Source organism: Mustela putorius, unplaced genomic scaffold, assembly GCF_011764305.1.
Source record: "Mustela putorius furo isolate JIRA1106 unplaced genomic scaffold, ASM1176430v1.1 tig00000460_pilon_pilon_pilon, whole genome shotgun sequence".
Lineage (NCBI taxonomy): Eukaryota > Metazoa > Chordata > Mammalia > Carnivora > Mustelidae > Mustela > Mustela putorius.
This window is the reverse complement of record NW_025421389.1, coordinates 21,929,708-21,957,683: the sequence shown is the minus strand read 5'-3', so window position 1 is coordinate 21,957,683 and position 27,976 is coordinate 21,929,708. Positions and strand designations below refer to the sequence as shown.

General features: G+C 52.2%; 2 protein-coding genes and 1 pseudogene across 9 annotated transcripts in view; 2 read left to right on the top strand and 1 right to left on the bottom strand.

Moving 5' to 3' along the window:
• The window catches only part of RNF214 (ring finger protein 214), a 44,930-nt gene extending 44,001 nt beyond the window's left edge, over positions 1-929 (top strand). For all 4 annotated transcript variants that reach the window (XM_045080499.1, XM_045080500.1, XM_045080498.1 and 1 more), the window contains one exon: positions 306-929. In XM_045080499.1, coding sequence (XP_044936434.1) covers positions 306-371 — 66 coding nt within the window. In that variant the 3' untranslated portion in view covers positions 372-929. The remainder of the gene's footprint in view (positions 1-305) is intronic.
• On the bottom strand, positions 913-25,063 carry BACE1 (beta-secretase 1). 5 transcript variants are annotated; one of them, XM_004749915.3, is made up of 9 exons: positions 24,261-25,055; positions 10,951-11,039; positions 9,401-9,485; positions 8,623-8,760; positions 7,684-7,818; positions 6,612-6,713; positions 6,105-6,254; positions 5,681-5,852; positions 913-5,028 (listed from the first exon to the last, which is right to left on the bottom strand). In XM_004749915.3, exons 1-9 carry the CDS (start codon positions 24,531-24,533, stop codon positions 4,787-4,789), a joined length of 1,386 nt encoding a protein of 461 aa, XP_004749972.1. In that variant the 5' UTR covers positions 24,534-25,055; the 3' UTR covers positions 913-4,786. The 5 variants fall into 5 exon arrangements, with proteins under 5 accessions (XP_004749972.1, XP_004749970.1, XP_004749968.1 ...); XM_004749913.3 differs by having other exon boundaries at positions 9,269-9,485; positions 24,261-25,053; XM_004749911.3 differs by having other exon boundaries at positions 6,105-6,713; positions 24,261-25,063.
• On the top strand, positions 24,532-27,976 carry LOC123392166 (annotated as a pseudogene).

Sequence of the window (27,976 nt, the reverse complement as noted above, 5' to 3'; positions counted from 1 at the left end):
ATGGGAGCATTTCTCAGCCTAAATGGATCACGAGAAGGGGATGTCCACTGCAGGTCTCCGACACAAAGCAGCGCCATACCATTCTTAGCTAATTGTTAATGGTCCCTGTAAAAAGAATAGATTCCCATGCTTTGAAGAGTCTTTTGGGGGTAAGAGCCAATGAAATAGCCCATCTGGTCCCCATGGAAAGAGGCTGTCTGACATAGTCATGCCTTCCTCAGCCCTAGTGAACCTCGGTGGCACGCTCTCCCCTCCTTCCCTCATCTTTCCAGATAAACCTGAGATATGTCTTTCTTCCTTTCCAGTGTATCAAATTCTGGGCCCAGACCAACACAAATGACACTTGTCCCTTTTGTCCAACTCTTAAATGACGGACCTGACTGGGGAGGAAGAAGAGGAGAAACTGATGTGAACAGGAAGCGCGGGTTCAAGATTTCTAAAACTCTATATTTATACAGTGACCTATACTCATGCCATGTACATTTTTATTATATAGGTAATGTGTGTATAGAAAGTCTGTATTCAAATGTTCGTAAATGAAAGTATGTATATTATGCAGAAATGGTCTCCCCCCCCTCCCCTTGCAGTTCCTTCGAGGGATGCAGATCGTAGCCTGATGTTTAGTTTGCCCTTGAAATTACAATATTCTTGCCTAGGGCTGTTCTCAAGTACAATATAAAAACCATCTAGGAAGCTGCTGTTGCTCTAAGGCCATCCTGCTTTGATTTGGCTCAGCCTCTAGTTCATTTTCTTAAGGCTCATGTATGCAGATTTGAACCCTGGTGCTCACTCGCTGTCCAACCAGATGCCTTGCTTACCGAAAGCCCACGGAAGCCCCAGTGTTGTTCTAGCCACTCGACGCCAAATGGATAAAATGAGACCGATGGAGAAAAAAAAATGTAACCCTAATAGTTTGAATTTCCATTGAATATTTTACTGTGTTAACGCTCATTATTTGCACATAGACATTAGGTTTACAGAGTATTCCGTTTTACATCAGCAAATTCACAGTCCAAGAATAACAACATAACTGGGTCCCATTTCCCCCATGCGTCCCGAAAACTTCTGTCCATCTGACTTCCTGGGTAGTCCTCTCTTTAGAAACTAGCACAGCCCACAGATCTTTCCTGGGCCAAGCCATCCCTTGCTGCCACTGACTTGGCTTCCGATCAAGCTCTGATGGACCAACCTTGTGAAGGCCTCACCTCTTCCCCTTCACTTCTGGTCTCCTGGTCAGCTAGTCCCCCTCCCCACTGAAGGTTAAGGCAGTTGGTTCACAACCAAGTTGTTCGGTGACCTTGGGTGAGCTCCAGGCAGGCACTGGGGTGAGGAGATGTCTGTGCAAAATTATTTGCAGAATGATCTTGGGATGCCGGATTTTAATTTTTGAAGCAAGAAAATTATGGGGGACATGTTTCCTGTTCTGGGAAAAATGGAGGCCAAAGTGATATGAAGGGGAGTTGGATTTCAAGTTTAGAAGTCATTTGTTCTATAGATAGCTATCTAGAACAAGATCGCTTTCCCATGTCTGCTTATTGAGCACTTTCGGTGTTTAGGTTTATACCTGTGAAAGCTGTGAATCTATGAGAGCTTTGAATCTTTTCCTATCCTTTTATCTGTACTCCTACGGGAAATGGCTTCAGCTTTCTTCTCTTTTGGAATTAAACAAGGAGAAACCAAGTCTTAATTAAAAAAAAAAAAAAAAAAATCAGCTCCAGGGGAAGGACGTTGTTATATTACCAACAGCTCAGTTTTTCCCCTTCTGTGACCTGGAAATGCTTCCTGGCACTAGCAGTACTATCAGGGTAGCAAAGCCTCTCCCTTTCAGATCCAATTATATTCCCTGCTCTCTGTTTTTTATCTTTTCCTTCTTTGTCCTTCATCCTTGCCCATTAGTCTCTTAGATGCAGTCTTTCCCTTCTCCTGCCTTCCTTGCTCAGGCTTGTTGACTGGCTTCATTTTCAGGAGCTGGACTTCCCAGGACCACATTGGCATCTTGTGGGGTGATTGAAATGGCCTGAGTTCTCCCCTCTGTAGAGGTCAGGTGACCCACTTCTTTGGTTAATGAAATATTAATGTCCAGTTTGTAGCTATCACGAGTGGAAATGTGGCAAAATGGAAGACCGGTTCCTTTGTTCTTTTCATCTGGGGGCATTTACTTTTTCTCTTGTAATCAAAAGATACTCTCTCTCATCAACTTTGCAGTAGCCTTTAGGCCATCGGGAGTGTTTTTCAGTATTCCCTAAAAGTCTAGAAATTAGGAATGGGTATAAATGCTATTCTCTTTCTTTTCTACAAATACTTGAAGCCAAAGGAGTATAGAGAGAAGAAAGGAATAAGTGGGAGGGGACTTAACAGCTTCCTCGTAAAAGCCCCTTGAAAGCCAACGGTAGCAGGGGGACAGATGTCTGGGGAGTATGGAAGTTGGGGCCTCACTGTTGCTGTCTTCTCTGTCTTGTTCGGGATCAGTCAGAAAGCAACATTTAAGTTTGGGGCACCCATGCTCTCCCTTTTCCCTCTGTCTCCTGGCCTGTGGGGGTAGAAGCCATGCAGATTGGTGGGAAAGGCCTCTAATGCAGTGAGTAGAGGTGGGACAGTCACTTTTCAGGAGTCGATTCTAAAAATAGAGATATATAATATTTTTACAAGCAAGAAACTGTTGTCAAGTTTTTTTTATATATATACTTAGACTTAATAGTTTCAGGATAGAAAAGAAGCAACTGTAAAAAGAAAAGTACGTACAAGTTAAAAAAAAAAAATAGGACATTGGGACTTACTAATGAAGGGGTTGAGTTTTATGCCCTGGAAAGAGCTGGGAAAAAGCCAGTTTTCCCCAACATGGATAGAAATTATAAAGCAGAATGTGGCGTTTTCATTACATGGTAGCAGTTCTGGAAGTTTTATTTACACAGTAAGTTCCGAGCTGGAAACAGTCTCCAGTCTTCCTGACAGTCTTTGTAGTTAGGAGGGGGTGTTCCCAGTCGTCCAAAGCAGCACCAAGAGCAAGGGGAATGAAGAGAACCCGGATAAAGAACTGTGATTCAGTATTCTTTTTTTATTGGTTTATGGCTTGTGGGCAGCTGGCCGAAGCCAGGATCTCCAGAGGCCCTCCTGTATTTACCTTTCCCTCATCAGGTAATTCCACACTCGGCAGGCAGGTCCCATACCTGGAAGCAGTGTGTTGACAAGTTAGCAACAGGACCCGGTGGGTCTACTAGGAGAATCACGTCTTCCGCTAACACTGGTATCAGAGTTGACTGTGTTAGAACTGATGGGGAGGAAATGAACTTGGTCCCCACTACCTAGCCCAAGAACCAGCCTGGGTAGCCAAGTACTATTTGGAGTGGGGAGTAGAGAGTAGAATAGGGGAGAAGGGTGGCCTCCCCTAAGGAGCTCTGGAGGTGAAGGAAGTATGGAAGCCCTGGGGCTGCCAGCCTTTCTCCAGCAGCCTTGTTACCGAAGGCAATGATGGTAAAGCCATAAAGCCCCGCGGTCCGGACACTGGGTATAATACTAGTGCCACTGTGGGGTGCCAAGGTAATGGAGGGTACATCTGAGGGGGGAGAAGGTGACGAAACAGCTCTGTGTCATGTGGAGATCTTACTGCTACGCTCAACTGAACAGGAAGAGATCTGGGCAGAGGTACCGGGGTACCTGTACCTATTGAGTGAATCTGGTAGATTCTGCCTGCGAGGGTTAAATTAGAGAGGTCTCCTGTCTATCCCTCTTAGCACCTCAGCTACAGAGCTGCAGAGGAATAGGGATTTGGGGTAGGGAGTGAACACGTAAGCAGGAAGACAGAGCCCAGCTCTGCTCTATTTGCTGTGTTCCAGTTGCTTCCTCCTAGGGCGCTGGGGGTGGGGTGGGAAATGTCAGTGTTATGTATCACGTGTGGGGAAAAGGGTTCGGGTAGAGACAAGTGCAATCTTTCAGGTAGAAATTGAGTTGTCAGATGGAACTTCTTAGTGGGCACTTTTCATTTAAGAAAGTTAAAAAGAGCTTTTTGGCTAGGTAAGCCCTTCTTCCCAACTCACTTTTGGTCAGGCTACAACCACAGAAAAGAAAACACTGGACAGCAACACCCATCTTCCAGGATGGGCTTTTCTTGGAGATGCCGTCCGAAACTGGGACTGGCAAGGGGCCGTGGTTCTGCCTTTTCTAGCTCCAATCCCCGCTGTTCCCTGTCTTTGTGCTCCCTCTCCTCTCTTCCAACCGCCCCCATCTGTACAAATATTCAGTCTCATTATTTTTTGTTTAATTCAAGAGGCAATCTTTGTACCAATGCTAGGCTTGTTTATACAGTCCCTATTACTAAAGCAAATAGCAAACTGTGCATCCGTTCCTGCTGACTTGGGCCAGCAGGGAAACGACATTGGCCCTTTCTCTGCAGAGAGACACACTCTGGGGTGATGTGGCTGTGATGCCGCTACTTCTGGAACTAAGAAAAGAAGAATACTTTGGGTTGGAGAATCCAAAGGGACGGTGGGCAAAGGTTCAAGGCTGAAGTGTCAAGCAGCAGAATTTCCCAGCTCAGGCCTGAGGAGCCTAAGAGTATTCCCGCCACCAGAGTGCTTCTTTCTTCCGTCTCATGTTTCCTACAGGTGCCACTCCTGTAACCCAGCTTGCCCGCTTTTCCTTCTTTTTTGTCAAGGCAGAGGCATCTGGTGGGCAGGTGAGGGTCTCGGGGTGCTCTGGCCACCAGTGCCATCAGTGTCTCCCACTTGTGACCAAAGTGAACCACCAGATGCGGCCCAGGGAAACCTCGGTCTCCTGCCCCTGGGCCGCCTCACTTCAGCAGGGAGATGTCATCAGCAAAGTCATCGTGTTGATGGCGCAGGCAGCGGAGGCAGCGCCACTGGCACACCATGAGGCAGAGCGGCAGCATGAAGAGGGCGCAGATGGCCGCCATGACGTAGGCTATGGTCATGAGGGTCGACTCGTCTGTCTGTGGGATGTTGTAGCCACAGTCTTCCATGTCTGGGGTGATAAATGGGCCTTCCACCGCTGCCGTCCTGAACTCATCGTGCACTGGGGAAAGGGCAAACGCGAATGGGCAGCTCTCAACGTCACACAGCAGTTTGGGTCATACGACAAAAAGAACTGCCAGGTAAGCCTTGAAATGAGCCCGAGGGGAGGCTCTAGCCCCTCCTTCCTCGGAGATATTTAGGAGCAGGCCAGAAAAGCCGTGCTAGGTAGAACCACGTCTCTTCCCAGGGCCCTGGGAGCAACAACCCTTTCCTGTGGAACCAGGCGGTAGGAATGATACCTAAAGGTCAGTCTTCTGATTTGACCAAAAAGACACCCCACGTATGCCCAGTACGCTCACCGGCTTCCGCTGATACTACTTGCAAGACCCCACCGCCATTCTGGAGGAGACTTCGACCCCATCGGGTAGCAGCCCACAGGGTCACTGCAGGCTCGGCCTGCTGCCCAGGGATCTGGAGCTTCCCTAGGGGCTGAGGCGGCTCTGGGTCTCCGGCAGAGGTTACAACCCGGGCAGGCCTCACCACGCCAGGCAACACGGACAGAGCCCGAGGCCAGGATGCTAGCTCTAACAGTGTATTGACTCTGCCTTGAGGCAACTGTGACTACCTCCCAGACTGTCAGGCCGGGGCTCCTAACTGCCGGACGGTGAGAACACGCACAGACGAGCCCACACCCTCCTCCCTGGCTCTCTTACCATGACAAGCACTGACAGCAAAGCCGATTCGCTTTCGGGCCCGATCAAAGACGACGTAGAAGCCCTCCATGATCACAGCTCCCATCACAGTGCCCGTGGAGGACTGTGAGATGGCGAACTTGTAGCAGTCATCTTGGGACGTGGCCACGTCTTCCACTGGCCGCAGGTATTGCTAAGGACAAGCAGTCCTAGAGGGAGAGGATGTCCTCCCCTCTCCATGTCCCCCGCCATCCCCAGCCTTCTAGATATCTGTGCTTAGGGGGTGCTCTTCCCGCCACCTTCCCTGAGCTCCATGGGCTTGCTTTGTGCCTCCGGACCCTGCTCTCTTGTCTTCCACCTTCTGGGAAGACATGCCGGCTCCCTGCCTCCCCGTGGGAACCTTGCCCTCTTCCTGGGACCCCACCGACTCCGGCTGGGGACATACCTGTGGAAGGATGGTGATGCGGAAGGACTGATTGGTGACCTCGCCCATTAGGTAGAGGGAGATGACCGGGAAAATGTTCCAAGGGGTGGTGCCCGCCTGCCAGCACACCAGCTGCTCCCCCAGCCAGAACCCGTCCGGGAACTTCTCCGTCTGTGTGGCCAAGAAAGGGGAACAGTAAGGAATCCGCCTCTTCTGCCATCTCGTTTCTCCCGCTCTCAGATAACACTTACTGGGCCCTCTTTTTGCTTTTCTATGGAGTGTCCAAACTGGGGGAAAGTACACTGAAACCCAAGAATTAGGGGAACAGAGCTGGAGAGGGAGGCCAAAACTCTGCACAAGGGGGCCTGTGTGATGAGCACGCCAAGGCCCGTCAAAGACTCGCTCTGAAGACATTGAAGTAGAAGGATCTAAGGGTATACAGTTTGGCTCTTGCTGAGGGCTGTGACCTTCACGGACTTCCTCTGACACTGTATCATCTCTTGTACCCCTGCCCTGAGTCCCACTGACCGAGGAGGCTGCCTTGATGGATTTGACGGCAGCTTCAAACACTTTCTTGGGCAAACGAAGGTTGGTGGTGCCACTATCCACGATGCTCTTGTCGTAGTTGTACTAGGATGGAGAAGGGAGGGTTAGAAGAGTCAAAAGCCTTTTTTGACGCTGGGCTCTGGCCGGAATCATAAGGGTAGATCTGACTCCCTAGGGTGGCATCCTGGCTTGGCATTTCTCTTAGGATTATACCCTTGGGCAAGTTGTTCAGCCTCTGTGCCTCAGTTTCCTCATCTTTAAAATGAGGATAATAATAGCACCTACCTCAAAGAGTTATTATAAGGATGAAATGAATACATGCGGAGCTCTTAGAATGGCGCCCGGCACGGAGGGAGTATTCTGTAAATGCTAATTCTTAGTATCTTGGGTTGGGCAGACGTTCTCCAAATCTTGAAAATAAAATTACCTTGTATAGTGCTTTAACTTTTCATAGTTCTTTTATATTCTGATTGAACATACATTAAGAATCTAGGTAAGGAAGACCCAAACAGTTGAGCTGCTGTTTATTGGGTACTGTTGTGTGCCAGGCACTGGGAGAAGAAATTTATTTTTCTGTCTTCACCACAATCTCTGAAAAAGCTGTTTTTCCCTCTGCTTTGCAGATGAGGAAACTGAAACACAACCTAGTAACTTGCCTGTGGGCACACAGCCAGTAAATGGCAGAACTAGAAACCTATGTCTTTCCAGCTCCAAAGCCAGATGCTTCCCCTGCATCATTCCACACTACCTGGCACGAGACTTGCCCAGGGCTGCCCAGCAAGGTAGTAACTGGAGCCCAGACATGCTTTTTTCCCTTACCAGACCATAAGCCACAAGGTCCCCATGCAAGTGCCCTGCCAGTCCCTAGCCCCCAACCTCAGGTCCTGCTGTGTTACTGATACCATTAAGCTCCCAATTGTTCTGGGCTCAGCCCCCAACCCTTTCTGCACGTCCTGCTCCTCTGCCTCGTCCTCCCAACCTCATAACTCAGGGTCTGACCTCATCCTATGTTGCCTCCCCCTTCCCTCTCCCTGGCCCCCCTTGGTGGTGGTACCTCCTTGCAGTCCATTTTCAGGTCCTGCCCGTTGATCTCTACCCGCACGATGATGACCTCGTAGTACCACTCCCGTCGGATGGGTGTGTACCAGAGGCTGCCCGTGTACAGTGAGTGGTCAATACCCCCGATGATCTGGAGACAAAGGGAGGCAGGTACCCATGTCCCGGCACAGAGGGACAGCAAGTCACCCAGAGAGCAAACAGTGGGATCAGAGATTTCTGGGGGGTAGCAAAGCCCTTCACAGGCCACCTTTCTTTTCTTCCTTCTTCTGATCAAATCTTGTCCCAAAGTGGTGATTTGTAGTTTTTTAAATGTGTTAAGAATATATCAGGGGAAGACTTTACAGGATTTTAAATTATTTGTTTCAGAGTCTCACAGCCCTCAATATAAAGTTATTTAAATCCAAACTGGCACAATAAATGTTAAATGAATGATTATTTGCTTCTTTTACAAGTTTTATTTTCTCCGTGTGTTAGAGATGGAGAACCATTCACCAGTTATCCTAATTAATTAGTAAATAGACTTTTAAACTCCTTACATCGCTGCCTTTTGTTCATCAGACTGAATCATCTTAATTTGAGAGGTCTTCTTCTTCTTTTTTTTTTTTTAAGATTTTATTTATTTATTAGAGAGCATGGGGGAGGGCAGAGGGAGAAGGAGAAGCAGACTCCCTGCCACTCAGGTGCCCCAGAGGTCTTATCTACATTTCTTTTGAAGTTCCCTAATCTTATACCTTTCCAAGGTACCTGGATTTCTTTCTGGATAATGCAAAGAAGAAAAAGATAGAAAAAGAAATGTGGAGGTGGCGAGTTTAAAGAGGTTTCCCTTGATTCTAAGTAGCAGAGCCCAAGACTGTGCTGCAGCCTTGGAGGTGGGGGGGAGGTACCCATCCCTCTTCCCAGGGCTAGAACCTGCCCTCTCCTAGGGTGTACTCACCATGCTCCCTCCAACTGAGGCTAGCACTTCTGACTGGTTGAGTGGGAAGCCTGCACCACAGAGCTGCAGGGAGAAGAGGTTGGGAACGTGGGTCTGCTTTACCAGGGAGTCAAAGAACGGCTCCAGGGAGTCATCTGGCTGTGGCAGAAAGAGACAAAGAGGGAAGCCTCACACAGGGGGCCCTAATGGAGAGGCCAGCCTCCTGCCTAAACGGGAAGGCAAAAGCAAAACTCGGGGGATGTTCCTCGGCAAAGGCTATCTTGAAGTACTGAGATTTGGCAGAGAGAGGGTTAGCAAGAGACACTGGCAGTGCAAACAGGAAAGATCTATAGGATCTTTGATCCCCATATGCTTAACCTGTTTTCGGGTCAGGGGGTGGGGGTGAGGGGGCTCCCTTATTCTTAAGATATTGAGAGTCAGTAGAAACCAGAGCCTAATCTTGTACCTGTCACAGCATCCCTCACTATAGGCCTGACCTCTGCAGGGACGGGATTCAGACTGCCACTAACTATCCGCACTAACTAATCCTTTAGGCTGATCTGTGTCCCACCTTTAGTCAGTTCCCCTTCTCTCCAAGCCCGTCCCTGGGTAACATGCAGGGTGTGGTTCGGACATAGTGTCCAGGGCTCAGCCTTGCGCCTCTCACCCTGGCGATCTCAGCATAGGCCAGCCCCAGGATGCCCTCCCAATTGGAGCCATTGATGAAGAACTTGTCTGATTCAGTGATGGCAGCGATGTTGGCGCGCACAGTGACGTTGGGGCCGTGGGGGATGCTCACCAGGTCGGTGCCCAGCTCCCCCTCCCACTTGCCCTGGGTGTAGGGCACATACACGCCCTTCCGGAGGTCCCGGTACGTGCTGGACCTGTGGAGAGGAGGCAGAGGTCTGTGGAGGCATGCCACGACCCTGGCACGGGGACCCAGCATCTAACCTACTCCTGAGGCCTCATCTTTTCTCAGGGTCATCCCACATAAGATAAGATGCTTTCAGGCTGCTCAGTAGAATATCCCAGATCCATCACCCAGAACAGAACATAGAGTAACCTTGCAAACAGATGAGGGGAGCTATTGCTGGGGCTCACCGTCCTGTCTCCACAGCTCCTATCCCTAGATCTGAAGCTCAGGCCCTGCGGGGAACAAGCCTGGGCTTTGTGTATTGTGGCCACGGCCGGCCGCAGAGAAACAGCTAGCGGCATCGCTTCCTCCCCCCGGTTTCATTGGGCTCCCAGAGAAAAGGAGCCTTTGACTGTCGCTGCCTTGGGACCTGGTGGTACCATCTGAGTGGTAGAGAAAGTGCCAGGCAGGAGGAACGCAGAACCTCTACAGCAAGTTCTTCCAGAGAAAGAGCTGACACCGCATCTCAGCAGAGCAGGTAAGTATTAACACACTACTTGTGTGGAACAGACCTGTTGGCACGTGAGACCTTCACCTGTGCCTCACGGCACCACGACCCAGGCCTGTGTGTGCGCGGGCTGGGGCGGGGGGCAGCGGTGGGACTGGGGCCAGGAGCTGGAATGAATTCCTTTCCTGGGTCCTCACTGCGCCCCGCTCTCGGCCGGCCTTCTTCAGATGGGGAAGGCAGAAGATGTGGCAGGCGGCTTTGGCATCTGCCTACCAGCCCAAGAATGGGACGTAAGCCTCCCCTCACAGATTTCCACACACAGAGACACCTCAGACATTAGATGTCTTCTCGCCACTTGTGTTTATGCTAAGGAGGCTCCCACGTCATCTCTATGCCTCTTATCTTAAAAACTCACTTCAACCCTCTCTTCCACCACTTAGCTAAATCTGGCTGTTGGAACCCTGGGTGGTGCAGGGAGACATTTTAGCTGTCGGGCCCTGATACTGGTCCAGGCCGTGGGGCTTATGGAAGGCTCCTCCTCCAGTCCCTTGAACTGTGTGATGCCACCAGGAGCAGCCCCTGGATGAGGGCACAGCACAGGGAGCAGTCATGGTAGCCTGCTCCGCCTAGACCGCCTTGGTCTTGCCAGATGCCTGACAGCCCCTGTGGGGGGTGTGGGGTGAGGTAAAGTCTCCATGTCTCCCAATTCAAGTACAGACAAGACCCTGAGATGGCTCTGGGAGCTTTGGGGTTCCTCTCCTTCCTTCTTTCCCTCCCCAAGGAAGCTGCCCCACCTCCGTCCTGAAGAACTTCCTTCTGGCCCCTCAACCTACCCTTTCCCATAATAGAGTGCCTCAAATCCCCCCTCTCCACTCTTTCTTGGAAAGGATCTGAGGAGCTAATCTTTCTCCCCAAAGCCCTCCCCTGACCCTTCTGGGCCCTGGATCCTTGGGAAGGATTCTTCTGTCTAGCTCTCCCCAGGACTCACAGCTGCCTCTGGTAGTAGCGATGCAGGAAAGGGTGGGGGGCAGCCCCCACCGCAAAGTTACTGCTGCCTGTGTCCACGAGGATGTTGAGCTGTCAGAGAAAGGGGAGAGAAAAATGTTACCGACATGAGGCTCTGGGCTCTCTGCCTTTGTTGTCCTTCATGCCACAGCCAACAAAGTCTCCCTTTGGAACGTCCAGGAAGAAGCTTCTAGGACGCAGGGCTGGACAGCCTAGTGCCTGCTACCACCATGACCACCGACAGAATGTGGCATCCCCGGACACCCTCAGCATGGCCTTGTGCCTGCTCCTGGCTTCTCTATGGAATCCTAACCTTGTCTGTGTTGTCAGAGCCGTGTGATCTCTGCGTGTGTGTGGTTTTCAGTCCTCTCTTCTCTCTACCTTCAGACTGCCCTTACCTCAGGTACCTGTCCCAGTCCATCTGCGAGCTCACGCCTTCCCTCCTCTGGTCCTCATGGGAAGCATATCACCCAGCGGGCAGCTGGGCTCACATCCCCGTCCAGCTCGGAAATACTATTCTAGGAGCTGGCACTGGCCAGGGAAGCTACAGGGACCAGGACGGCCTGTAGGTGCCACATGTTTCTGACCCTGCCTGCCAGAATGTGGCTCCCCAAGAAGGGCTCCCCTCCTGTCTCAGAGGTGACACAGGCCTCTGAGTCCTACTATCAGAAAATAGGAGGGAGCCAGGAGCCCACTCTGCCGTCGCAGTGAAAACCCATCTTGTCAGGGTCCTGGGTTTTGGCTAAGATGGATACGGACAGGTGTCTTCCCGGTGCCCCTTGCTGTGCAGCTCCTTCTAGCATTTCTTTCTTGACCCTCCTTTCTCCTTCAATGGCCTGATCCCTCCCTCCGTCAGTCTAGAGCCATGTTTTGAATGCCAGTAGTATCCTCACAGGCAAAAAGAGCATATGCCCCTGTCCTGGGAAACCTGGAACCCTGAGAATTCAGCCTTCTTTTGCTGACTTTTCATGCCCATCAGCTCAGCGGCTACCCTGACCTCAGGGCCCTTTTACTCCCTCGTCCTCTCTCCTCAGTGCAGTGAAGTCAGCTGACCTCAGTTTTGATGCAGGCTCTGACCTTGTCACCTTGGGCAAGTCACCGTGCTCCTCTGGGCTTCAGTTTCCTCCTCCCTGCCAGATCCTCGAGCTCCTTCCTGTTCTCAGTGGTCCCTGCGGCTCTGCAGACCGCACCTCCCCCAATGCCTGAGAGGGCCTCCTGCCTGCCCCCCCACTCCTGCCAAGGCGCCTCCTCTCCATCCCACAGTGGCCCAGACCTCTGACCCCGCCCCGCCCTCCTCCCCAGCCCCCTACTCCTGGCCTGGTTCCCATTTGCCTGCCGGCCCTTCTTCCATGTCTCTACCCCAGGCCCTCTCCAGGGTCTCCCAGTGGCCACCAGCTCCAGATGCTGTGCTTTCAGAATCAATAGAGCTGGAGGCACAGAAGCTCAGATTTCAGTCCACCAGGTTAATGATTAAAACGCACCCCGCCCCCGCCCCTGTCCTAGCACCCCCTCCCCCACCTGCCAGGACTCTGCTCCCAGCCCTAGGGTTGGCCTCATTCTTCCAGGGATTCCTCCTCTCACTGGACCCCAAAGAAAGAGGGTCCCCAGGACTGTGCAAGAGAGGGCTCCCTGTAACGTGTGCCTGACAGCTCCAGGAAAACACAACCACCTTTCGCTCTGGCACAGGGTTTTTTCTGAGGCCCCAGCTGGTCCAGGCCTCCCCACCGCTCTCCCTTCCTGCAAACCACTCTGAGCCAGGAGGCCCAGCCTTTCTCAGCTGAGGAAGTCCTCCCCCTTCCTCCTCCTCAAAGCAGGTCAAGCCCACCCCCCCTGACACTGGGAGTTCAGGCCCTGTCTGCCCGCCACCCCCTCTCCACCCGCCACAAAAAAATGAGAAACCAAAACAAACAGCTGAGATTCCTTCCTGAGCAAATGGCCAGCTGTCTGTTTGCTCTTTGCAAAGTGCTCCTGGCTTCTGGGAGAAGGATTCCTGCCTGGTCTCATCCTTCTAACACTTCTTACTCCAGCCCCGGGCAGGTTTTCCCCCCCTCCGGCTCCCAAGGAGGCCTGTCCCAGGGCAGGGGCCTTAGGCAGCTGAGCCACTACTCATCCTGACGCTGGGCAGGTAAGGGCAGCCTGGAAGAGGAGGGTTAGTGGTTGTAAGCAAGGGACGCCTGGCCTCTTACTGCTGGGACCAGAGACTCTCGGAGGGGGCCTCCCTCATCCCCACAGCCAGTCCTGGCAACCTGCCTATGGCCTTGTCCACCCGTCCTTTCCTTCGGCTGGCCCTCCCCTGCTCTGGGTGGGTGCCCGACCCTGGGAACTACACCCTTTCCCTCCAGTGGATTCACTGCCGTTCTGCCCCCCACCCCGATCTGGGTTCCTCCTGCTGGCATTTACAAATGCTCAAGTCTGTCCATTAAAAACCTTCCTCAATCTCACCTCCACCTCCAGCTCCCCGCCCCTCCTTCACAACCGAAGTTCTCAGCCAAGCTGTCTTCATTTCTTCACCTCCCACTCATTCCTCAACCCGTCCCAAAGCCCCGTTCTCCGCTGCCCCTCCCTCCACTATGAAACAGCCCTTACTACAGCTACCAGAGACGTCATGTCACCAAATACAAAAGGCATTTTCAAATCAGTCCTCCTCTGCCTGTGAGGACGTCTCCCTCCCAGAAACTCTTTCCTGTCCCCCTGGCCTGTAGGGTGTCCTCCCACGGCTCTGACCAGATCTCCTCTGTCTGCTTTGCAGGCTCCCTTCTCGAGGTTCGGGCTTCAGCCCTCTTCCCTGCAGGCTCTGCTCTCCCTCAGCCACCTCCCCTGTGGCCGCAGCTCCGAGGATCCCCTAGGAGCCCGCCACTCCTAAGCTCAGAGCCCTAAGCCCTTTCCTCCCCGTGTAGCACCAGAAGCACAGAGCGTACTCCCTCCAAACCAGGATGTCCAAAGCCGACCTTCCACAGTCCCGCCCATCTGCCTTTTCCCAGCGTTCACTGTATCAGTGGATGGCGTCACCGTCCATCTGTTCTATAAGTCAGCAACTGAGGGGACATCTTAACGCCTTCCTCTTCTTCACATCTCTCCCCGCTGCATCAAGTCCTGTCCAACTAACCTTCTCAAAAGTCTCATGAATGTACTCCTCTCTGGCCACCTCCTTTGCCGCCCTGGGCCACGTTCTGGACTATCACAATAGCTTCTCAACTGGCCTTGGCAGCGTCCATCCACGCTTGACCTCTCCAACCTGCCTCTGCGCTGTGGCTGGAGTGGTCTTTTCTAGGTACATGCCTTCCATGTCAATCATTTTCCTTTGCGACTAAAACAAAAATTTAAAGCTTTGGCATGTCCTACGTGGCCCTTCATTGTCGGGTCATGGCTGGACACTCAGCCCTGTTTGTTCTCTACACCCCAGACCCCTGCCCACCGGCTACACCTGCCTCTTCACAGGTCCTCAGAGCAGCCACGGTCCTCCCCCTGAAGGCCATTCGCTCTGCCCAGACCACTTCCTCTCCATCGGCGAGTGTGTCTTACTCATCTCCCACCATCCCGTGGTCCGAGCTCAGAAGGGATGACTTCGTAAGAGGGAAAGTCCAGGTCAGACGCTCTTATGAAAATGCTGCCATACAATGTGTCACTCTATAGCTTCACGTTAACTCTCATCTCCCTTGTATCTAATTTTTAAAAAATTCCCCATTGTATCCCCAGTGGGTATCACGGTGCCTGGCAGAAGGGACAAAGAGCTAGTCTGTCTTGCTTGTTGGGTGGCAGAGATGCCACAGGGACTCCCCAGCTGTGGGCCTTCTGAGGTGTCGCTTTAGCTCAGATCTGTCTTCCCTTTGCCAGGGCTGTGGTTTGACATGGGAAGGGGACGCAAGACTTAGGGTCCTGGAGCCATCTTCTTCTCCATCCCTTAGGGCCAGGCTGACTTGGGAGTCTCTGCAGCTATTGTATCTAGATCCCCAGGGGATCACAACCTAGGGTCAGGGCTAGGTCACAGCCAATCACTTAACAAACAAATGTGTCACTGGGTGCCTCTGAGGGATGGTGACTTCTTGGGAAGTGCTAACAAGCCCCTTAGGGAAAGGTACACCTGCCCATTTCACTCGGCAGGCCAGGCTCCCCTGGAGGAGGAGTTTTCAGCAACAGATCTTGGGTGATGAGATGGGTGTGCAGCCAGTGAGTTCTGGGTAAACTCTTTGTTCCCCAAATCTCACCTGTCTTGGTCCCAGCTCTCACTAGCAGACAGGGACAGCTCAGGTTATTCCGGATGAAAAGAGCCTTTGGGAGTCATCTTTTGGTTAGCCTAGGGAGATTCTGAAAGATCAACTCTGAAAGATCTCTAGTTACTAAGATCCCAACCCCTCTTCGTAGCCTATCCCGGGGCTCTAGGAGGGAGCTTTTTAACTCTAATTCTTCCTATCAAAGAGGAAGTCTCTTTGCTTCTATGTGGGTCTCTGTGTTGATGGGGGAAGAGCTCTTACACACTTGTCTAGCAAGCCTTTTACCCAAGGCTGAGATGTAGAAGGCTTTCTTCCATTTTATAGAGAAGGAACTGACATCTGGAATGAGTGAGCAACTTGATCCGTTCTACACAATGATCCACACAGCTGGATAGGAATCCACGGGTTCTAGGCAACTCCACATCTGGTCTTTGATGTCCTTGACCTTCCCGTCTTTCACTTGGAGAGGAAGTATATGGTAAATTGCTACACTAACGAATCACATACCCCTGTATCCAGGCTCTTGTGTGATCTCCTGACGTTGACACTGGGTTTGAGCATGTGACAGTTCTGGCCAATGGAAATCAGCAAAGCAGGAAAACAGAGGCTTGGGGAAGGCCTGCGCCCTGGGTTCCTCTTGGAAAGCTACCCTGAGACTCATGGGGAGAGGCTCCATCTTGCCTCCTTGAGGATGAAAGCCTTCATGGAGAAAGAGGTCCAGCAGACACCCCACTCACCCACCGGCTGAATGCAGCCACGTGAGTGAGCACAGATAAGACCTGGAGAAGAGCCACAGCGAACCCCCACAATCCTGGAAACCACTGTGACTCTTGTTCCCAGCTACCAAGTTTTAGAGTAGTTTGTTACATAGCATCGGATTCACAATCCAAATTCAATCTTGAAATCCTTGTCCTTGGGGGCATCTCACCTACCAAGGTCAACTCCAATGAACATTTCTCACCACTTTTCCCCCTCCCTCACCATGCTTCTCAAAAGCATGATGATCTCAGCTCTGCATCTTTGTGTACGCTCTTTCCTATGCCTGGAATATTCTCTCTGTTTTGGCTAATTCTAGTCATCTTTCAAGTCACAGTGTAAATATCCTTTCTCCCAAAGGTCTTGCCCTGACACCCCCAGCCAAGATAAGGTGCAGGTCCTGTAGGTCCACTATGCTTTTTGTATATTGCTCATCAAGCCTTTAACCATTTCTGTAGGGCGCCTGGGTGACTCAGTGGGTTGGGCCTCTGGCCTCTGGCTCGGGTCATGATCTCAGGGTCCTGGGATCCAGTCCTGCATCGGGCTCTCTGCTCAGCGGGGAGCCTGCTTCCCTCCTCTCTCTCTGCCTGCCTCTCTGCCTACTTGTGATCTCATTTTGTGTGTCAAATAAATAAATAAAACCTTTAATCATTTATGTAATGTCTGTCCCCCATACTATGAGCCCCACAAGGGTAGGGGCTTATTTTATTATCTTACCCATCACTAACCCTTAGCAGGTGCTCCATAATGATTTTTTTCCTGCACTGACAGTAATTGCCCAATTTCCTGCAGTTCCCTGTGACCCTACAGACTTCAGCGATTCCTTCTCAGTCCCACGCTGACTGAGACTAGTTTAATCTGGGACTGTCTATGGTGACAATAACTGATGCCCACCTTAGCCACGACACTGGCTGGATTTTCCACGCGGGTTCTTAGACCAAGGGCTTCCTTGGTCTCAGAGCCTCGAGTCAGCTTCATCGGCTTGCCTAAGTGGATATCCCCAGACCTGAGTTTGCCCAAGGCTGAGAGAAGGGGGCAAGGAAGGACAAGAGGAGCCTAACGTCAGCATGTGGGAGAGGCTCAGGGTCAACAGAGCTCACAGCTCCTGCCTCCAACGACTCCAGCAATTGGATCCTGTCCAGGTTCCCTCCACCTGGACCGATTCGGCTGACCCACTGGAAATCCTTTCCCTAGACGGATCCTCTGCCTTCCACTTCTCTCTCCAGGCTGAAGCTGATGACGGATACCTGGGGGTAAGCAGGCTCCCTGGTGCCACTTACCCTGCTTTGGCTTGTTTTGTTTTTAGGGAATTCTAAGGTGGCAGGGTCACCCCAAACCTTATTGGATGCACGCTTGTCCTTTTAGACAGGATGCTGCCTGTCCTCCGGTGTCAAACCCAGCTCAAATGATATTTATTAAGGCTTCCTATTCAGATGATATGATGGAGGCGAATAGACCAAAAATGTCCATGTCTGTTCTTAAAGAACAGATCTACGATGATGGTTTTTCAAACCTTTTTCTTTCTTTCCTTCTTTCTTTCTTTTTTTTTTTTTAGCAGCAGAACCCTTTTCCAACCTTATGCAGGATCCCACGTACCAAAGAGAAAAGAACAAGAGTTGTTCTTTTGTAGAGAGAGGTTTTACCTCCTTGGTCTCTGTCCCCTCCCTGCGGTGGCTCTTCATGCAGCTCCCCAGTGCCCGCAGGCTCCACAGAACCCACCTGGGCACCCCCAGTCCGTGAGGTCTCACAGCAGCTACCGGCTCCCTGCTTTTTCACCGTAAGACAGCAAGTGTCTCCTACTGTCTAACCGTGTCCTTGTGCACAGGTTGCAGTGGCTTGAATCTTCTCTTGGTCTGTCCTCAGTTGAAAAGATAGCTGATCTCTGGCAGAAGCCCAGTCTCTTCCAGGGCACCTGGGTCATGTTTGAGCCATTGGGAGATGCCATCGCTCATGCCTCGCGCCATCTGGCAAGGAAAGTCTACAGGCACTGGAAAAGAGTTGGTGGCGTTCACCAGCTCCGAGAGGCCAGTGTAGCCCAGACACAAGGTCTGGGTGGGGGGGCATGGTGGGCAGTAGAGAGAGTAGCCACAGGTTGCTAGCAGTCCAAGAGACCTGCTGACAGTGGACAGCTCAGCCAGCTTGCTCTGTGGCTTTGTCACAATCTTGAGAAAAAAAGGCCAGGGAGTCCTGGTTCCCCCAGTCAGCCCCTAAGACTACTGATTCCCCATTCTTCTCAGAGGGAGTACTGCCTCCCTCTCAGGAACCACTGGCTACAGCAGCTGGGTGTGTGGTGTCAGCAAATGCTTCCCAGCCCTCTGGGCCCATCCTGCCTGGGGCAGCTCACAGACTGGGAAAAGGGTCTGGCTCCTGCCCAGACCTCTCCACTGTCCAGGCCCCAAAGACAGATACTCTCAGAAGAGAAGTTAGTGGTCAGACATGGCAGTTTCCTTAAGAGAGGTTTCTCTCCCCAGATTTTCAACCAGAATTTTCTGCTTAGATCTTTATTGGAGATACCCAAGAAGGGTTCCTGACCTTCTACCTTAGTGGGAGGTCCCGGTCTTTCCCATACCCCCCACTCGCAGCTGAACTCTTCCTCTCCTGACTTGGGGAGGCAGAGGAGAAGTGGGTGAAATGACAGTGGGAGGGTCCTAGCAAAGCCCTCTGTGCAACCTGAGGGGAGCTGCGGTCTCAGGGACGAGGTGGGCAACTTAGAAGTGGGATCTTGTCTAATCTTGCTTTGTCTAATTTGGATAGTGTCTCTTTGAGGTCAATGGTTTTCAACCTTTTTGGTATAGGAAGGAAGGAAGGATGGAAGGAAGGAAGGATCTGGAATTCCACTCTATGAAAACAATAAAAGTTGACTTGCAAGCAGGGAGAAGGGGGAGGGCTTGGTGATGGGAGGTGTGAAAGGTCCAAAGTCTTGCCTCATACCTTCTTCCTAATCTCCTTCATCCTTGAGGTTCTTCTATAGAATCCCACCAATCACAGTTGAAAACCATTTGAGGGAGAGGGGGTGGAAAACCACTGGCTCTTCTCAGTTTCCAATACCCTGAACCCTCATTTTTCTACTTCTCTGATCATTTTCTCTGGCACCGTTGAGTCCCAGTCTACATTCAAAATTCCTTCCCTAATCATTGCCTCCCCACTTTCCTCCACTCTCTCAAACAATAAGCCTGTTTGTGAACTTGGCTTCCAAACCATCTCTGCAGGTGACTCCAGAGTCTGCCTGTCCAGTCCTAACTTCTCTTGTGGTTTCCAGATCCCCATGCTTAGCTCGCTGCTGGATCCATCGACAAGAAAGGCCCCCTGGCATCTCAAAGGCAACCAACATGTCCCAGACTGGAGAACACAAGAAAGAACCCAGTATTTAGACTTGGAATCCAAAGACCCAGATTTGAACCCCGGCTCTGTTTTCCTTAGTTGAGTGTCCGTGGGCAAACCCCTTAGTCTCTCTGAGCCTCAGTTCCCTTATCTCCCCAACCCCCGCCAAAGGATACACTAGTACTTAACCCTTGCAATTAAAGCAGAATCATAGGCATGGGCTTTTGATAACCTATATCATACTTTAAAAGTTCGCTCCTTTTGTTGTGCTCCAACAACCTCTTCTCTTCCCTCTCCCTCCCCAGGAGCACAGAACTCCTGGATGAACGGCCACGTGAAGGCTGGATCTCTGAGGAACCCCCATCCTTTCTGTCCTCCCTGCCATCAGCATCTTTCAGGCCCTCCGGCCCTGAGTCAGGTCTTAGTCTGGGGCTCTAGACTATCCAGCTACGTTCCACCCAGAGTTGTTTTCCTCGAACCAGAATGATACTGGACCATTGCCCTTCTCATATACTCAAAGAACTCTCGCCTGCCTGCAGAATACAGCCCAACCTCCACTCCACCTCCCGGCACCACTGCCGCAACTCCCAGCTTCTCAGCCAGGCTCGTGCATCCTCTCTTCACGAAGCCTTTCTACCCCCCACTCTCCACAGAGCTAAGCTTTCTCATCTTTCTAGGCCATACTCAGATGCTGCCTTTTCAAGCAAGCCTCTCCTAACACCCTGTCAGTAGTAACTGCTTCTTTCTTTGCACTTCTTTTTTTTTTTTTTTTTTAAAGATTTTATTTATTTGACAGAGAGAGATTACAAGTAGGCAGAGAGAGAGAGAGAGGGAAGCAGGCTCCCTGCCGAGCAGAGAGCCCGATGCGGGACTCGATCCCAGGACCCTGAGATCATGACCTGAGCCGAAGGCAGCGGCTTAACCCACTGAGCCACCCAGGCGCCCCTTTCTTTGCACTTCTAAGACTCACTGTTCTTCTTTTTGTTCCAAATGCTTTTGGTCTTATATGATATTTAGCTGTTCATATGTCTGTGTCTCACACCAAACCCTGGGCTCTCCAAGGGTGAGGGCAATGACATTATTTTTCTCTTCTGCACACAGTAGGTGCTCGACAAGCATCTGCTACACTGCATTGACTGCCACCAGATTTCAGCCCTAACAACCATCATTATCCTGGGTTTGGAGACCGAGGTTCATCCCATTAGAATGAGATGATATCCTTTCATTTAAGTGAAAAGGATGAAAGTGCTTCTTTCTCTCAGAGCGCCAGTCCTGCACTTAGAATTGCCCACCATGAGTTCTATTTAGATGTCTTACATTTTATTTATTCACTCGCTCAGTGCTTTTTAGGCGCGTGTTCTGAATCTGCCGCTATCATGGATATGAAAGACAAATAAGACACTGCAAAAAAAAAAAAATCTTTTTAAAAGAACTTGTTCTCGAGAGCTTGATGTTCTGGGAGGGAAACAAATAAAAAACCAGTTATAGTATTCTATAATACTACTTAAGTCTCGTAAGGGACATGGGAGCAGGTGTCATGGGAAAATGAAAAGGAATGCTCTTCTCCCTCTCCTGTCCCCCCAGACACCTGGGCAGGTGGCTAGGAGAGTGTCTGAGATCCAGAAGACAAAGGGTCTCAGCTTACAGGCCGGTCTCCTGGCCAACTGTTTAAACTTTCACTCCCCATTTCTTTTGTAAGAAGGGATGAGACCATTTGTATATATTGCAGGAATTATTGTCAAGAAGAAAATGATGTAGAACATATTAGAAAACTTTACATAAACTGCCACCACAAATACAAGGTATGTATTTGTATCCGGCAACCCCCTCCTGGCAGCTCTCTGGGTCCCTCGGATGGTCTTGCTATCTTCCAGTTCAGCCCAGATCAGGATCGTGAAAATCATCTCATACCTTCCTCCTCACCTGTCACACCAGTGTCCCCGAATCCTGTGTCTGGCTGCCCTGGGACGTTCCTGCACTCTGGTCTTCCCTTCCCTTTCCGTCTTATTACGGCCACGTGCCGTCCTCGTGGTGCTTCACACCTGGACTGCTGTGACAGAGCCCGTCACCCCCGTACCTCTCAGTCCCATTCCTCCTCAAAGTCAGATGTCTCTTCCTCAAAGATTGCTTTCTCTATGTCAGCCCCAGTACAAAGAAACTCAAGCTTCCCCTGATATCTGCTAACCCCAACCCAAACTGTAGAGCTTCATATTAAAGGCTTCTGGCGATTTGGTTCTATCCTCTTTACCCAGACCTGCAGCATTAACAGGACTGGGTTTCTTGCTGTCCCCTGAGCAAATGCACAAGACTCATTCTCTCATTTGCTGCGGCTTCCGGTCCCAGGGACCCAGGCTAACGGTGGGGAAGCAGTGGACATTCGAGTTAAATGCAATGACAGTTTGATGGGACGGATGCCACTTCCCCGCTGGGAACAGCCTCCCCTCTCCTCGCCATCCTTCAGGACCCTGCTCACAGCACACCTCCCACAGCGGGGGGGGGGGGTCTTCCCTGATTTTACCTTCTGAACACCTATAGCACTCACTCTTTGTACGACGCCAGATCAGTGCTTCTCAAACTTGAGCGATAACCACCCCCCCGCAATTCTAACTCAGTAGGTCTAGGATGGGGCCAGAGAGGTTTGTAATAGATTTGATGGTGAGGGTCTGGGAGCCCGCCTTTGGGTGCTGCTCTGGATTACCTTGTCCTGGCTTCCATGCTCTACACTCCTTATGGGCAGAAAACTTATCTCCTGTTTCTTGGTGGGTCAGTTCTCAACCCCTGAACCTAAACACCTGGCGTATAGAAAGTGCTCTGCCCACCAGGTTCTCATCTGGTGCTCACAAGAGCCCCACCAGCTGAGCAGAAACGGCCTCCTTCTCGAGAGTGCTGGGGAGAGAGTCAAAGTCACCACAGGGTACAGACAGGCTGGCGCTGGCTTGGGTTCCCAGCCAAAGGGTGAGCCAGAGTCATTCCAACTGTGGGCTCCCTAGCAATGGTTCCTTGGGCCAGTTTTGAACCATAGGGCCACTTTCCCTTTCTAGGAAGGAAGGGGGAAGGAATTGACATTTGTTGGACAATTACTCCTGGCCAATTTCTGGCCCATGCCGGGGAATATACATATGCTCTCAGGGGTCCAGTGAAGTCTAGTACCTGTCCCCTGAGTTCCATATGTGTGACACATGGTGGCCCAGAGCATCCAAGTTCTTAGGCTTCATTGCATAGCCCAGAAGAGACACATGGCTGGAGAAGTTAGCGGAAAGTGACTTCATATGTACTAGAGGTCAGCCGTGTGTCTGGGTGCATTGTTCAAGGTGATTTCCCCTACACAGTCCCACTTAATCCCTCACGAGAACCTTGCAAAGGAGATCTCATTTCACCCACTTTGGAGACAGAGCCCTAAGCTCAGAGAGGTTGCAGAATTTGCCCCAGGCCACAAGACTGAGAAAAGGAAAAGCTGTGGGTTGGTGCTGGAATTCCTGGTCTGTCAGGTGGCTCCACAGCCCCTTTGTGTGTCCCCTTTGTGTGTCCATGCCCCAGGGTATAAGTCCTTGCAGCACTTATCGGTAGCAGACACGGGCAGAGGTTGCAGGTCTCCAAGTCCCCCTGTTATCTGATCATACCTAGTCTCCTGTTGGTCCCGGCTGCTAGGGGCCTATGGTCACCCTGACTTGAGACTTTCTGGGGAAGTTATGGTACACAGGAAAGAGAAGGGGAAGTAGGGGAGACCAGAGCCTTGCATCAGCTGGGAGGTGGGAGGCAGGCCTGGGCCGTGGGGACTGGGAAGATTTGCTTCTGTCAGGTAATTGGGGGATGGAGGTTTGTGTTTCTCCCAGATCCAGGGTAAGAGCTGTCTGAGAAGTTCACAGAAGTGTGGCTCTTCCCTCTCTGCACGTAAACACACTCCCACCTTCACGGACCCTCCCAAGGGCAGGCCTCCAGGACACAGATCCCACAGATCTGGGGGGAGGGGGTTGGCTCAGCAAAGTGCAGACTCAGATTCAAGGTGACACACATCAGCACATACAGAACCGGTCCCGCCACCCCCGCCCAGGCCCACCACCCACGGAGAAGGCAGATGTGCCCTGGGGGCAGCCCCAGCACCCCACCCACGCAGGCACAGAGGGTGCAACCTCCACCTGCCACCTCGCAGGTACCGCGGAGGGCTGGAAGGATGGGGACAGCTGGCGGTGTTTTCTCCATCCACGCTGCCACGCTCCCTTCCCCCCGGGCGCCTATCGCCTCATAGAGGGAGTCGCATTCTTAGAAGGGGGCTCTGGCTCCTGGACTGTGGTTAGTCCTTTCCCCAGGCTCAATTCAGTCCCCTCCGGCCTGTACTCCGCAGCACGGGGGAGGGGGAGGGGCTGGAGTGCCGAAGGCACTGGGGGAGGGGGAGGAGTTGGGAGGGGCTGGGGAAGCAGGAGTCTGTCCAGGGCTTCTGGGCTGGAGTGGAGGTCAGAGGAGCTGGGAAACCTCACTTTGCTGTCCCCGCGCCAGCCCAGACAGTGGGAGCAAGGGGCTGCTCCAACTCGTGCCAGGATTCCTGGGTCCTCAGGGTGCTGGGAATGATGGTCAGAAGCCCAGGTTACCGGAACACCGGAGGAGGGCTGAGGGTTGGGTGGACCAAGATCCCCAGTGCCAGGGTTGGGAGACTCAGGCTTGGCAGGGCTGACACCTGTTCACAGAGCCCCTATTGCTTGGACCCTTCCCCAGGCCAGGCTCTCCCATGGAGTGTTTCTCTGGCCCCAAATCCTTACTGAGGGGTAGGTGTGTGAGGCTGGGGCGAGGGGAGGGCAGTCAGATGAGGGAGGCAGGGAAGTCTGTGAGGGGACGAGAGGTGGGAAAGGGGAACTTTGGGGGTGACTGCTACCAAGCAGATCCCAGAGGAAACATCTGGGAGATGGTCCCTCCAGTCCACACCGTCCTGCCCATTTTAGCGGGGGCCAGCATGCTGCACCCCTCCCACCCCCATGCAGAAAGGACGGTAGGGCTGGCCTGGAGACCTTACCGTCTGCGGGGGGCTGCCCACGGTCATCTCCACGTAGTAGCCCTGACCGGACTTGCCCCTCAGGTTGTCCACCATCTCCACAAAGCTGCCCCTCCGGCTGGGCTCCTCCGGCTCCTCCGCGGGCTCCTCCGCGGTCTCCCGGGGCAGCCGCAGCCCCAGGGGGGGCGCCCCCAGCCCGCTTCGCAGGGGCAGCCGGATGCCGGGCTGGGAGCAGCGGGCGGGCAGCACTCCCCAGCCCATCCACAGCAGGAGCCAGGGCAGCGCTTGGGCCATGGTGGGCCTGGCCTCTGGGGCCCTCTGGGCGCACTCCGGGACCACGTCCGGCCCTGTTGCTGCCCTCAACTCCGGGAGCCGGTGGTGGCCGCTCAGGACAGTGGGCTGCGAGGCATCAGGGCTCGGGAGCCTGCAGGCCCCTCGGCGGCCCCCGGGTGCAGGCTGTGGGGATCAGACAGGAGAGATCCGCAGAGAGAGAGGGGAGGAGACGGATCCGAAGCCGGCTACATCTGGCCAGTGGCGCCCAGCCTCAGCAGAGGTCTGGGAGAGGACGGCTCGGGCCCCCCGGGCGGCTGGGAGGGGCGGGCATGGCCGGTCGGCGGCCGCGGGCTTCTCGGTCCTCTGGCTGGCCGGGCGGCGGGGCAAGGCGCAGGGGCTCCGGGCGGCCGCAGCTGCGTGTGCTGGTCAGGCCACCGTAATCCAGCTCCCAGCTCCTAGGCAGGCTGGGGAGGCGGAAAGACTTGTGGCGGTGGCTGTCAAAGCCAAAGGGTTTTCGCTCTTCCCTGGGATCGCTGGGAAGTGTAGTCTTCCCATGGCCGGCAGCCCAGCTTCCGGGGTTGGCGAGGGGTCTGGGATGCCCTCTGCCGAGGCGGAGTCCATCCTGCAGGACCCTGGCCGGGCGGGGGGGACCGTAGGAGAGAGTGGCGGCCGACCTCCCATTCGGTCAGTTCCTTCATTCTGCAAGTATTGAGCACCCACTGGATGCCTGGCATTCTTCCAGGCACTGGGGCTACTTGGAGAGAGAAAACCCATGTGCCCCATACCAGACAATGTGGCATGGATGAGTAAGGATTTGGGGAGACATCTGGGGATCTGGATGGACTGGGTGGGAGGAGGAGCATTTACTTTGAGCTGTAAAGAATGGGTGGGATTTCCACTAGCAGAGATTGGGGGAGCAAGAGTAAGAGGGGTAGAAGGGTATTCTGTTTGAGGCAGCCAAGTGCATAAGCCAGGTGCAAAGGGGAAATTGCAGGGACAGTTTGTCTCCACAGGAATCTGCAGTCTGTGGGTCTTTTGTCACCTGAATCTCTGTGTGCCTTTGATACTCTACCTGCCCTCACCTCCACCTTGAATGCTGTGAGTCCCCAAGAGCCCCCTCATTTCTGGGCTGCCCTTCAGACTCAGGGTAAGTGGCTGCTGTCAGCTTCAGTCTTACCACTCGGAGAAGTATCTGTACTTTATTTTTATTTTTTAAAAATATTTTATTTATTTATTTGACGGACAGAGATCACAAGCGGCAGAGAGAGAGGAAGGGAAGTAGGCTCCCCGCTGAGCAGAGAGCCCTTGCAGGGCTTGAGCCCAGGAACTGTAGGAAGAGGCTTTAACCCCCTGAGCCACGAAGATGCCCCTAGTATTTGTACTTTAAATGGTAAGATCTTAAAACAAAAAGCTTGAGAGCTCTAACAGCTTAAAGGAGAAAAGCCGTATGATTATATCAACATATTATTTAACCAATGTTGAAAGCTGTTGTCAGAATTCAGCAGTTCTGATAAAAACTAAGAGGGAACTTCTTAAACAACCTAACAGGAAATCACAGAAAACACAATAGTGGACAGACTGAACTTACTCCCATTAGAATTTGGCTTAACCAAGGGAAGGTCATTATCACCACTCTTCTCCCACGTAGCTCATACATTTTTAATTTTATTTATTTATTTATTAGTAGGCTCCACACCCAGCACAGGGCTTGAACTGATGACCCTGAGATCAAGAGTACCATACTTGGCTGCAGGAGCCAGCGAGGCACCCCTCCCACGGAGTGTAGATCAGCCTAGCTAGCTGAGTAGGATGAGAGCACGTACTTGTGCTATAAATACTAAAGAGCAAACAGTGGAGTGGTGGTTGCCAGATGTGCCTGACCGTCTGCTCTGAGCCGCAGCCGAGGAGAGTGTTGGAGCCACCGGAGACCGCCTGCACCCCAGATGGACCACAGAACAGCATGTGCCAGAGGTGGGCATCCAACATAGAAGGACAGCCCTGCTGAGCCACCAAGAGTGTCAGCTGTACCCAAGGGGATGTCAGCACCAGCAGGTACCTGGGGCGGATTTCCAGGAGGAACTGAGCAAGGCATCCTTAGCTGAGGCACCAAAAGGTGGTGAAAGCAGGATCCGAATATCCAGGTAGCTGATTTCCCAGTGAGAAACCAGGCTCCATCTACCGTCTGAAGCTTCTGCCTCACATTTGCACTGTTTGTAAGAGAACCTGTGTGACACCTTCATCTGGAGCCTTCCTGCAGGTCCTAAGGATCCTGAAACCTTGCTGCAGACCTTGGATTTGGTGGAGCAGCAACCGTGACTGTGGGAAAGAACAGTGAGATGCTGCAGCACATTGACTATAGAATAAGAGGTATCCTGCAAGATGGCCAAGTCTTCATTGGCAAGATTTTATGTTTTAAGTACTCTCTACAGCAAACATGGGGCTCAAACTTACAACCCTGAGATCCGGAGACACAAGTCTACCGACTGAGCCAATGGCACATTCATCGATACCTTTAAGGCTTTTGCCAAGCCTGTGAGCTTGATCCTCTGTGATTGTGATGAATTCAGGAAGATCAGCCCAAGAATCTGAAGCAGCCAGACCATGAAGAAAGGTGGGTTTGGGGTCAAGGTGGGGGCTACAGGGGGAGAACTTGGTTTCCATGACTGTGGGAGGACTGCCCCCCAAAGATGCTGGTATTGCTTGGGTACCACTTGTTGGAGCTGCAGGAGGCCCTGGGGTTGGCAGGGCAGCTGGCAGAGGCGTGCTGGCTAGTGTTGCAATTCCCCAGGCTTCTGTTGGATTAGCAGGCCCTGTCTGAGGGGTTGGGGGGGCCTCAGGGAAGAGGTTCTAGAGCAGCTGTGCCGTTGTTGCTCCTACCAGCAGTGCTGTAGTCCCATCTCAATGTCCATCTAGATGGGGGGACCCCACCCACTTCTGAGGGCCGAAGAACACTCCCCCAGGCATGTGGCCCCTCCACTTGGCATATGACCACCCACAGGCCCACCACTTGGGTTCCCAGGAATGAGACCCTCTCCACCAGGAATTAGGGGTCCACTCCCCCCAGGAGTGCATCTACCAAGACCCTATGATACTGTCAGTCCTTCTAAGTCATGTTTTCCCCTGCATTATCTCTTGCGAATCTGTGTAGGGTGTTTGTATTATTAGCTAATAAATGCACAGAGCAATTAAAACATATATCAGAAAGCAAAGGAATGCTCACTTGCAGATATGAGTAGAAAATCCTAACCAACAAGGTGATTTGAAACACGTTTAAAAATGAAAATCAGTTTAAAAAATCAATAGATCAATGTATGCGTGGAAATTCTGTATATGATAAAGATGACATTGCTACTACTCAGCCAACAAAAAAAATGAAATCTTGCTATTTGCAACGATGTGGATGGAACTAGAGGGTATTATGCTAAGCAAAATAAGTCAAAGGGAAAGACCATTATCATATGATC

Bases quoted from the DNA above. Each gene is read 5' to 3' on its own strand.
- BACE1 (XM_004749910.3), bottom strand. From the start codon at position 24,533: ATGGCCCAAGCGCTGCCCTGGCTCCTGCTGTGGATGGGCTGGGGAGTG. The intron at 6,714-7,683 runs GTACCACCACCA...TCTCCATCCTAG, and splicing joins TGAAAATGGACTGCAAGGAG to TACAACTACGACAAGAGCAT. The intron at 5,029-5,680 runs GTAAGAGAGCCA...CCCTTTCCCCAG, and splicing joins TGCTGTCAGTGCTTGTCATG to TGCACGATGAGTTCAGGACG.